A 12,757-nucleotide genomic window follows, 5' to 3' on the forward strand; every position below is an offset into this window, starting at 1 on the left:
TCTAATCAATTATTTTCAAAGATGGTTTCTATTTTCATTGCTGTCTTCTTTTAAGTGTTCTGCTCCTTATAAGGTGAGGAAGTAGTCCCACCAAAAAGCTAAGAACATCAAAACCTGTTCAGTACATAATATTCAGGCTGATTTCAAAAGTCTCATGAATTGTCAAAGATCAGTGCCTTTCTTTTTGAAGAAAAATCATTAACAGTTTAATGCTGCTTTAGAGTTTTTCCATGTCTTTGATATTATATATTAAAATTTTAAGTATTTTAATGGAAATGATTAAAAGTAAAGATATGTAACAGAAGCATCTATTTTGCATATATCCATCTTCTATCTCAAATTACATATTTCATTTTATAATTTATAATTTGATAAGTATGAACATATGTATGCACCTATGAAACCATCACCACAATCAAGAAAATTAACATTTCCATTACCATCAAAATTTCCTCCAGCTCCTTTGTAATCTTTCCCTTCCTCTCTTCCTTGATCTCTACTTCCTAATTCCCAGGCAACCTCTGATCTGCTTCCTGTCTCAATAAGAATAGATTGCATTTAAAAATTTTATACAAATTGAATCATACAGTATGCGTATATCCTATCTCACTCAGCGTAGTCCTTGTTTGGTCACGTCATTGTGTGTATCAACAGTTCATTCGTTATATTGCTAAGCAGAGCTTCTTTGGATGGATATGGCCCAATTTGTTTTCCATTTACTTGTGGATGAACATTTGGGCTGCTTCCAGTTTGGGTCTATTACAAATAAAACTGCTATGAACATTTATGTCCAAGTATTTGTAAGGACATATATTTATTCTTCTCTCCACCAAAGAATAGAACAGTTGAGTCATATGACAGATACGTGTTAACTTTTTGGGCAATTGTTTTCCAAATTGATTGTACTTATTTACATTCCCGGAAGCTGTGCGTGGTAGTTTAAATTGTTCACATCTTTGCCAGTATTTGGTATGATCAGTTATTTTAATTTTAGTCATTCTAATAAGTATTTGATTATATTTCATTATTGTTTTAATTTGAATTTTTCTGGTGACTACTGATTTTGAGCATGTGTTCATGTTTGCCATGAATATACCATTTTTGGTGGTACAAAAAAATCATTAGCAGATTTTGTATTGGATCATTTATCTTATTATTGAGGTTTGCAAGTTCTTAACATGTTTTCTGAAAATCCTTTATCAGATATATGATGTACAAATATTTTCTCCCAGTCTGTGGCTGGAAGTTCTTAATATTGGTGAAATTCAACTTATTATTTCATCGCAGGTGTTGTATGTAAGTGGAGAAGGCAATGGCACCCCACTCCAGTACTCTGGCCTAGAAAATCCCATGGACAGAGGAGCCTGGAAGGCTGCAGTCCATGGGGTCGCTGAAGGTCGGACGCGACTGAGCGACTTCACTTTCACTTTTCACTTTCATGCATTGGAGAAGGAAATGGCAGCCCACTCCAGTGTTCTTGCCTGGAGAATCCCAGGGACGGGGGAGCCTGGTGGGCTGCCGTCTATGGGGTCGCACAGAGTCGGACACGACTGAAGTGACTTAGCAGCAGCAGTTGTATGTAAGACATATTTGGCTTACCCAAGATCACAAAGATTTTCTCACATGTTTTCTTCTACGTTTATAGTTTTAGGATATGCATTTAGATCTGTGATGCAGGTATGGAACAAAGTTCCTTTTGCACATGGATATTTCTAATTATCCAGCATAACTTGTGAAGGTTATCCTTTTTCCTCTAAATTATATTTTCATCTTTACCCAAAATAAATTAACTATTTATCTGTGGGTCTATTTTAAACTTTATAAATCTATTGATTTATCTGTTGTATTATCTTGGTGCTAATAATGCGGTGTATTGTGCCTTTTATACTGTACTGACTACTGCAGCTTTAGAATCTCTTGAAGTACTGTAAATTCCCCAACTTTGTTCTTTTTGTTAAATTTGACTATGCTAGCTCCTTGATTCGATGTGAATTTCAGAATCAGCCTGTCAATATATACAATAACAAGAGAGCCTGCTGGGATATTTACTGGGGTTACAATGAATCTATAAATAAATTTTTGGAGAAATGACATGAAAGCAATATTGAGTCAATCCGTAAGCATGGTGTATCTTTCCATTTATTTAGATCTACGGTTTTTCCTTTCAACAATGTTCTGTAGTTTTCGGTGTATAGGGCTTGCACATACTTTGTCACATTTATGGCTAGGGATTTTACATTTTCAGAACTATCGTAAATAGTATTGCTTTATATTTTAATTTCAGATTGTTCATTATTATTGTATAGCATGATATTGATTTTTGCATCTTTTTATATTGTAAACTTGTTAAAATCATTTATTTTATCACTTCTAGTAACTCTTTGGTATATTTCATCAGATTTGCTACTTAAACAATCACATTTTCTGTGAACAAAGACAGTTTTATTTCTTTCTTTCCAATATGAATACCTTTTCTTCTTGCCTTGTAGCTTTGTCTGAAAGATCCAGTGCAGTTATGAATGTCTGTGGTGAGAGTAGAGCCTTGGTCCTGGTTTTGGAAGGAAAGCATTCAGTCATTTAGCATTATTTATGACATTAGCTAGATTTTTTAGACTTTTGCAGGTGAGGCATCTCCCTCTTATCCCTAAAGTGCTAAGGATATATGAGTGCTGTATTTTTAAGCTGTTTCAAAGTATGAAACTTTTACTTTCTACATAAAAGGAAATTATACTAAGTAATGTGTTTGGATTATAGAATTACAAAAATCCCCTAAAACTCTATGTGTTGCTCCATTATTATCATATTCAGTATTTTACACAAACCTCAGAGCCAGGTGTAATTTTCCCTTTCACAGTAACCTGTTTTAGTCATTGATATTTATTTTGTTCTGCTTTGCTGACTCTGGACAAATAAGACACTTATCAACTCATGGAATTTATTTTGCAGTGTTGTTGTCTGCTAATATTTTATCATACAAAAGTATGTGATACAAAAAGTAATTGTAGCTGCCTGGATAAGAAGTTTTAAGCTAGGTGTGGCTCTTTTCTGTGGAGAAATAAAGTTTCTTATGGATGAAGAAATGTAAAATACCATTGCTGAAATTTTTAACTTGTCTTGATACCCTAAACCTTGGTATTGGAAATCACTCAAGTAAGTTTTCAGAGAATCTCTTACACTATCTTTAAGGCTGTGCCTAAAAGTAAATGTATTCCATTCTCTCTGAAATACCTTTTCTCAAGGAATTAAATTCTGCCTGCTGACAGGAAAATGGGTGAATTGTATTCGCAATTCTTATTTATAGTGTATAGTGGCTAAAGAACATGTTTTCTGTTGTTAGTAAAGGGAAGTATCTTTAGAAACACTTGGTTTATAGTTAATGCATAGAAATTTCTAAAAGTATTAGAAAATTATTGAGGTAATTTGTACTATTTCACTCCCTGAGATATCTATTTCTGCCTAAAAAATTATTACAAAATGTAGTGGCTTAAAACAACAGTATTAATTACATCACAATTTCTGAGTCAGAAATCCAGAAATGCTTTAAAATTTCTCAAACAGTTGTGATACATGATTCTATGGGCAAAAACATGAGAAAATATTTTGTAGTTTTGCCTCAACTGAAAAATCATTGCAATAAAAACACTAAGCTTGTATACATATATTTTTTTCTCTTCTTAATTATATTTTCTTGAATCTTTTGCCTTTTATTTTTATTTCTACTGCTATAAACAGTGAATAATTGATACAATATTGGTCAAAAGAGTACCTGTTAAGTATTTCTTAGTGCCAACTCTGAAGAAGCACAACAACCATAGAATAAATTCTAGGATTAGGAATTCTTGTATGAAAATACCTATATTGTTTGAATTTTCAGAAAAACTGTGCTTGAAATATGGTACATAAACCTGCAACCTATAGCCCTAATATTATTGACTGCTGCTGCTACTGCTAAGTTGCTTCAGTCATGTCCAACTCTGTGCGACCCCATAGACAGCAGCCCGCCAGGCTCCCCCATCCCTGGGATTCTCCAGGCAAGAACACTGGAGTGGGGTGCCATTGCCTTCTCTGAATATTATTGAGAGGTGAATATAATTTCTGATAGTTGTATAGTGATAAAGATTGGTCTTAGTTATACCTCAAATATACCTGGAAATATTGCTATTTAATAACCTGGAAAGAGAAGTTGAAAGTTTAACCCAATTTGTATATTTAGTATTGACTCTTTTCCTTATAGTCATAATAAATCTCTTTCTCTTTCTTTTTTTGGCTACTTTTTGAAATAGACTAAGATGCTTAGTGAAGCAGCTGGAAAAAGGTGATGTTAACGTCATCGACTTAAAGAAGAATATTGAATATGCAGCATCTGTGTTGGAAGCAGTTTATATTGATGAAACAAGGTAAGTTTTAACCTCCTTGCCCTTTTAACTTTTTTGCTTGTCTCCTTTTTCCCCCCTTTTTCTTGACCCTGCTTTCATATCTTGGCTAAGAAACCCAAATCAAAATCTTATTAAAAATTAAAATGTTCTTCTTGATATAGCTATGTTAAGAACTATAATTCTTTCTTTTAAAAAATACAGATTTTAATCTAAATGCTTGAATAATACAAAACAGTCGATCAATAAAGTAATAAACAAATTAAAGTCTCCTCTCCCCCTGCTCTCACAGTCCTTAGGCCCAGAGTTTTAAATGTCAGAGATAGATGTAGGCTTACAGTGATTTTCACTGATGTAAGAATTTCCCTCTTATCTCAAGATTTGAGTTCCTTCTGAGAAAATGGGTGTCACATGTCCATATATTATCATGAGAGGCGTCTATCAGACACTGTATAAGGGCTTGCCGAGTGGCAGTTCCCCATGTGTATTTGATAATTTCCATCATCCAGCCTGATAATTATTAATACCAGAGTGGTAAAAGGAGATTCGGAAATGGGAATTCATTTGAAGAGGATTGTTACCTTAGTCCTGTGGCTCTCAATCAGGCCATTTGCTTTCAAGGTGTCATAGGGCAATTTTTGGAGACTCCTGGTTTGGCTGATGGGGGCTAGCTAGTGTTATAACAGGTAGAAGCCAAGGGTGCCACTAAACATCATAATATGCACAGGAAAATCCCCCAAAACAAAGAATTCTCTAGCCCCAAATGTTAATACCATAGAGGTTAAGAAACCTTGGCCTAAAGGACAACTGTAGAGGGATCCTGTTGAGAGAGAGACATGTACTTCCAGATGTTAGTAGAGAAGAGGTACTGAGTTTTTCAAAGTCGAGAGGCAGGTGGAGGAGAGGTCTTTTGAAGGCATTGTCCAACAGATACGGATTTCAGAGGGTGAAAACCAGACTTTGTGGGGTGATTGTTGAAACAGAAGACAGAGTAGGAATCGAAAATTCAGCATAAATATCAAAGAACAAGATACCCAGTTGGTGTAGGGTGTTGTCTCTGAAGGAAGCACAAAAGCTCCTCAGGAGAGAAAAGGTAACCAGCATTTGCGTATTTGTCACACAGATGACAACAAACCCACCAGTCTTGTAAGACCCTTTGACCCCTGTCTTCCCCACCACATTGCTGAACAAGAAGAAGCTGCGTAGTGAGTGGGACAGGGGACCAGACATGGAGGAGGAGTCCATCACACTTGTCTCCTCTGCCGGCGTCTCTGCCTGTCAGGCCTGAGCGCGGGGCAGGTGAGAAGTGTTAAATCAGATGTGAGACTGAGGTGTACTGGACTTACACACACACACACACACACACACAATAATGCTATTTAGTAGGTAATAAATTCACAAATCACAACTCAAAACAATATAAAATGGTACCTTGTTAAAGTCTTTATCCACCTGTTTCTTAGTCTACTCAAGTTCCCTAACTCATAAATTTCTTATGAATATTTTCAGTGATTTCTTACAAATTTTTATTTCATATTTTCCCTCTGACTTTCATAGAAGATAACATACTATTCATAACTTTCATTTTGATTTTTCCCTTCAACAAGGAAGCTTGATCTTCCCATATCATATACCAATATTTACATTTTAGGCCGTAAGAATTTTTACTGGTAACTGATAGAAAAGGGTGTGGTGAAGACCAGGCTGCACAGAGATTCTTATTCTCTAGAACAGAACTCTGTTAAAGCACAGTGTGAAGCCATAAATTAAGAGAAAAAATCATAGGCACACTTTTAGAATGATTTTTAGTTAACTTTCACTAAGTGTACATAAATGTATATGATTCTTATACATGAACAGAGATTCAATGTGTAACTTTTTTAAAAAATCAAGTATTTTTCCTATAATTTCCTTGCCTTCATTTTTGTGTGTGATTTTTCTTGTTTACAAGTTGACTGAACTTAATTTAAAATTTCTTCAATCTGTTGTGGACATTTCATTTTTTATACTTATTTATAAAACTTATGAAATTTTGCCTTTAATAATTATTTGGAAATTTACAGTATTCATCTTGTAATGATGTAATACTATCCAATTTGACAGAATATTATGTGCTTTATTTATTAATTTTTCCTTTATATTTCCTTTCCTAGAAAATTATGATCACATAGATATTTTTAACTTAGTTCCCCAGGATCCTTAATTCATTTAAACATTTGAAACTTGCTCTTTTGTGGGAAGAAAAAAATGGTTCACTGCTTCAGGATACAAATGTGGGGTTTTTCATCTTTACAATACAACAAAACATCCTAGATCTTAACAATACATTATTTCCAAATGTTTACTCAAATGACACAAAACTTCTCACTCTTTTATTTTAATCCTCAATGGCATCATGAATTTTAAATTGGATTAATAATAACACCCCACGTATGTACCATCTTCCAAGAAGAGTTCATAGTTTCATTAACTTATAGCAGTCTCACCACAGTCCTGTGTAGTTGGCAGGGTGACCATTACTTTCTGTATTTTACTAATGAAAGAACCAAAGCTCCTGAAGTAAACTGGTTTGCCAAAGGCCACAAACCTAGACTTCGGCAAAACTGGGACTAGTGAGTAAGGTATGACATCTTTCTTAGTGCTCTTCCCTCTATAACTGGCTCCTCTCAGAGTGTTGTTATCAAGCAGGATGGTTTTCAATGAACTGTGAAAGATTTAGATGACAATGTGTAAAATATTCTGACAGTTAGATTGTAAATTCTAGAAAAATAGTCCCTAACATTTATTACTAATAGCCTATTATTATAGCTATATGCCAAGAACTCTTCTAAGCACTTTAATGCACTATTTCATTTAATAATCATAGAGATTAAAACTTATATTATTACCATTTTACATATGAGCAAAGAGAGGCGCAGGAAAGTTAGATGGCTTATACAAGATAACACAGAGGATACTTTAAAGAGTGGAGTTAGGTCTTGGCAGGCTGACTCTAAAGACTGGCTTTAAGCACAATTCTCATCTGCATCCTTTTATTCACATCTGACAAAAGGGTGATTTTAGAGACTTCCTGGAGGTTTTGATGAAAGCTCACAAGCTGTCAGGATTGTCAGGCCCATTGATTTGTTGACTATGGTTACATCTTTTCTCAACTCTGCCTTCAACATCATTTGCTTGAAATTGCCTATAGGTAGAGTGTTTATACTATAAAAATTGGCAAATGATACAAATCAGGATTTTTTTTTTCCTGGTGAATATGTGGTTAACTATTTGTCATCATGCTACTGCTTATACCCAACATTATTTTGTATGTATCTTCTAAGACTAGTTTGATGATTAAAATATCAGCTCAAGAAATTTTAGAGGAAAAATACTTGATATGGCTTGATTTCCTATAGACTTAGTAAGATACAGGCCTTCCCTGATAGCTCAGTTGGTAAAGAATCCGCCTGCTCTGCAGGAGACCCTGGTTTGATTCCTGGTTGGGAAGATGCCCTGGACAAAGGATAGGCTAACCAATCCAGTATTTTGGGGCTTCCCTTGTAAAGAATCCACCTGCAGCTGGTAAAGAATCTTCCTGCAGTGTTGGAGACCTGGGTTCAATCCCTGGGTTAGGAAGGTCCCCTGGAGAAGAAAATGACTAACCACTCCAGTATTCTTGCCTGGAGAATTCCATATGCTTATAGTCCATGGGGTCTCAAAGTGTCAGACACAACTGAGTAACTTTCACTTTCACTTAGTAAGACACAGCAGCAAGCTGAGGATACTTTTTGTTGCCATGTGTATATAATTTTTAAAACTGCATTTGCCTTAGGGATATTAGTAAAACAGAGATAATTGAATAAGCATTTAGTTTCTTTTAAACTTTAAAAATGCTGATAACTTCTGAGATTTTTTTATTAGAAAATTCTTTTTTTAGAAAAAAAATGTTTCAGTAAGTATTCAAGAGAGGCATTTGGAGGTGGCTGAACCACAAGAAAAGATTAAAACATGATAAAGCAGAATAGAACAGAAATTATAAATTGGTTTAAATCCCCCCTATACACACATGCATACATACATACATTACTTTTTCCCACTAAGCTTTAACAACTGCAGGATTTCAATTAAGAAGATAAATCAAAGCACAAAAATCTCTCTTGAAATATGATATGAGTAGAAAAAATAAAAAACAACTTCTTTTTTTTTAAATTTTATTTTATTTTTAAACTTTACAATATTGTATTGGTTTTGCCAAATATTGAAATGAATCTGCCACAGGTATACATGTGTTCCCCATCCTGAACCCTCCTCCCTCCTCCCTCCCCATACCATCCCTCTTGGTCCTCCCAGTGCACCAGCCTCAAGCATCCAGTATCGTGCATCGAACCTGGACTAGTGATTTGTTCCATATATGATATTATACGTGTTTCAATGCCATTCTCCCAAATCTTCCCACCCTCTCCCTCTCCCACAGAGTCCATAAGACTGTTCTATACATCAGTGTCTCTTTTGCTGTCTCGTATACAGGGTTATCGTTACCATCTTTCTAAATTCCATATACATGTGTTAGTATACTCTATTGGTGTTTTTCTTTCTGGCTTACTTCACTCTGTATAATAGGCTCCAGTTTCATCCACCTCATTAGAAATGATTCAAATGTATTCTTTTTAATGGCTGAGTAATACTCCATTGTGTATATGTACCACTGCTTTCTTATCCATTCATCTGCTGATGGACATCTAGGTTGCTTCCATGTCCTGGCTATTATAAACAGTGCTGCGATGAACATTGGGGTACACGTGTCTCTTTCCCTTCTGGTTTCCTCAGTGTGTATGCCCAGCAGTGGGATTACTGGATCATAAGGCAGTTCTATTTCCAGTTTTTTCAGGAATCTCCACACTGTTCTCCATAGTGGCTGTACTAGTTTGCATTCCCACCAACAGTGTAAGAGGGTTCCCTTTTCTCCACACCCTCTCCAGCATTTATTGCTTGTAGACTTTTGGATGGCAGCCATTCTGACTGGCATGAAATGGTACCTCATAGTGGTTTTGATTTGCATTTCTCTGATAATGAATGATGTTGAGCATCTTTTCATGTGTTTGTTAGCCATCTGTATGTCTTCTTTGGAGAAATGCCTATTTAGTTCTTTGGCTCATTTTTTGATTGGGTCATTTATTTTTCTGGAGTTGAGCTGTAGGAGTTGCTTGTATATTTTTGAGATTAGTTGTTTGTCAGTTGCTTCATTTGCTATTATTTTCTCCCATTCTGAAGGCTGTCTTTTCACCTTGCTTATAGTTTCCTTTGTTGTGCAGAAGCTTTTAAGTTTAATTAGGTCCCATTTGTTTATTTTTGCTTTTATTTCCAATATTCTGCGAGGTGGGTCATAGAGGATCCTGCTGTGATGTATGTCGGAGAGGGTTTTGCCTATGTTCTCCTCTAGGAGTTTTATAGTTTCTGGTCTTATGTTTAGATCTTTAATCCATTTTGAGTTTATTTTTGTGTATGGTGTTAGAAAGTGTTCTAGTTTCATTCTTTTACAAGTGGTTGGCCAGTTTTCCCAGCACCACTTGTTAAAGAGATTGTCTTTTCTCCATTGTATATTCTTGCCTCCTTTGTCAAAGATAAGGAGTCCATAGGTGTGTGGATTTATCTCTGGGCTTTCTATTTTGTTCCATTGATCTATATTTCTGTCTTTGTGCCAGTACCATACTGTCTTGATGACTGTGGCTTTGTAGCAGAGCCTGAAGTCAGGCAGGTTGATTCCTCCAGTTCCATTCTTCTTTCTCAAGATCGCTTTGGCTATTCGAGGTTTTTTGTATTTCCATACAAATTGTGAAATTATTTGTTCTAGCTCTGTGAAGAATACTGTTGGTAGCTTGATAGGGATTGCATTGAATCTATAAATTGCTTTGGGTAGTATATTCATTTTCACTATATTGATTCTTCCAATCCACGAACATGGTATATTTCTCCATCTATTAGTGTCCTTTTAGATTTCTTTCACCAGTGTTTTATAGTTTTCTATATATAGGTCTTTAGTTTCTTTAGGTAGATATATTCCTAAGTATTTTATTCTTTCTGTTGCAATGGTGAATGGAATTGTTTCCTTAATTTTTCTTTCTGTTTTCTCATTATTAGTGTATAGGAATGCAAGGGATTTCTGTGTGTTGATTTTATATCCTGCAACTTTACTATAGTCATTGATTAATTCTAGTAATTTTCTGGTGGAGTCTTTAGGGTTTTCTATGTAGAGGATCATGTCATCTGCAAACAGTGAGAGTAAAAAACAATTTCTTATAGAATTAAAATTCTGACTTTCTTTCAGGAATTATAGCACAATTCCTTAATGAATATGACTGTTGGTTTTTTGACAAAACACTTTCAAATGCAAATACCAGCATTTTATGATCCTGCTTTCAGATGTATCACTAGAGGCTTTTATTTTTCAAAGCTGCACAGTTAAAATCCAGAAACATGTGACCTACAAAAAGCTTCTGTTTGATTGTCCTTATTTAGATTTGGATATTGCCAGGAAAAGTACCATCCTTGACCTTATAAATTGCTATTCATGAGGGTAGGCAGCTGGCTGGGAGATACACTTTAAATGATGGAAATTATGCTTATTAATACTGCCCTGCAATACAATTTGAGGAGGACATGGCAACCCACTCCAGTATTCTTGCCTGGAGAATCCCATGGACAGAGGAGCCTGGCAGGTTACCGTCCATGGTTGCAAAGAGTCGGGCATGACTGAAGTGACTTAGCACATACACACACAACACAATTTATAACTTTATTTTCTTAATGTGAATCAATCTAAGTCTTACAATTACCACTGTTTGATTACAGACTCCAAATTCAGAAAGAGTGGGTTGTTCAAAGTCGGGATGCTACACTTAATACTCTCTTCTTAAGAGTTAAGCAAGTGACTTAACTTCTATATTTCTTAGCTTTATGTTTGTAGATTAACAATAATGACAGTGCTAATTGCACAGTTTTGCCTTGAGGATTAAGTGTAACACCATATCTGACAGAATAAAAGTTAAATTATAAAGTTTAAATTGGGACTTCATAAAAGTTAAATTGGGACTTCCCTGTAGCTCACACGGTAAACAATCTGCCTTAAAGGCAGGAGATCCAAGTTCAATCCCTGGGTTGGGAAGATCCTCTGGAGAAGGGAATGGCAATCCACTCCAGTATTCTTGCCTAAAGAATCCCATGGACAGAGGAACCTGGCGGGCTGCAGTCCATGGGGTCACAAAGAGTCTGACACCCCTGAGTGACTTACACTACTAAAAGTTAAATAATAATAACTCTTTGTTGTACTAATAAATGCAGAGACTTCTGGGTACACAACACAATAAGATATGTAATTTATTTTAAAAAATCAAATAATTTATTGACAGCAATTTTTGATCCCGAGAAATGAAGTCAGGTGGGCTTAAGTTACCAGGAAAAGAGAACGGAGTACAAACTGATGGGAAACAAACCTTAATAGGATACCCATCTTGATTTTTTAAAAAAAATCTTTAATTGACTCCTATGTCTTACTACATCTAAATGTCCTTAATTTTGAGAGATTATCTGAGTAAGACTGCATGGATATCAATCAGTAATTGCAGAAGTTAGTCTGCTAGAAATTGACTGAAATCCAGGGCACCTTGAAGTCTAAGTCCCTTGAAATCATCATGTACTAGAATTTACTAAGGAATGTTCACTCATAACACAAATATCTACTGAGTATGTGAAGTGAATACCAGACACATCGCTCATCAGAATCCAGAGTACAACTGTGCAGATAGCTGGTCATTAAAAACGAGTCAAGAACTGGGAAGATAAATAGAGGAATGAGGACTAATACCATAAACAAGAAACAGGGATGTTTGAAGTGAGAGAAAAACCCAAGCACACTGAAAGATTACAACAGGAAACACTAATTAGCAGCAGTAAATCATAACAAGAACATGGATATAAAATCAGATAGAAATTGTAGAGTTAAGATTCCAAACCAGGTATGGTTAGAATTACTTAATATTAATAAATTTAGTTCCCCAGCAAAACTCCCTATGCCTGTTCTCAAAGACATGGCTTCTAATGGAAGGAATTAAGGTTTAAAAAAGGGGGGTCTGGAATGTGCTAGATATATGGACTCTAGAGCTCAGAAATATGGCACCAGTTAGAGATGTGAATTTAGGGATTATAATCCAGGAGTCTCAGATTTTGTTTTTTTTTTTTTTTTATATAATCAGAATGCCTATGATAATTCAATATGTTGTGTGGGAACACACCATTTAAAGTTAGGAATGGAGCAACTTCAGAGCACACTCAGGAATTACAGACTGAAGAAAGCATATCTGGAGAATCTGGAGTAGCAAAGACAGGGTTGCTAAAAAGGGTAAATC

General features: G+C 35.3%; 1 protein-coding gene across 3 annotated transcripts in view; it reads left to right on the top strand.

The window, feature by feature from the left end:
* PDE1A (phosphodiesterase 1A) overlaps positions 1-12,757 on the top strand; it is a 316,405-nt gene that overhangs the window by 189,678 nt on the left and 113,970 nt on the right. For all 3 annotated transcript variants that reach the window (XM_055572013.1, XM_055572012.1, XM_055572011.1), the window contains exon 2: positions 4,284-4,397. In XM_055572013.1, the coding sequence (XP_055427988.1) occupies positions 4,284-4,397 (114 nt within the window). The remainder of the gene's footprint in view (positions 1-4,283; positions 4,398-12,757) is intronic.

The sequence above is a fragment of the Bubalus kerabau genome, chromosome 3 (genome assembly GCF_029407905.1).
Source record: "Bubalus kerabau isolate K-KA32 ecotype Philippines breed swamp buffalo chromosome 3, PCC_UOA_SB_1v2, whole genome shotgun sequence".
Classification (NCBI taxonomy): Eukaryota; Metazoa; Chordata; class Mammalia; order Artiodactyla; family Bovidae; genus Bubalus; species Bubalus kerabau.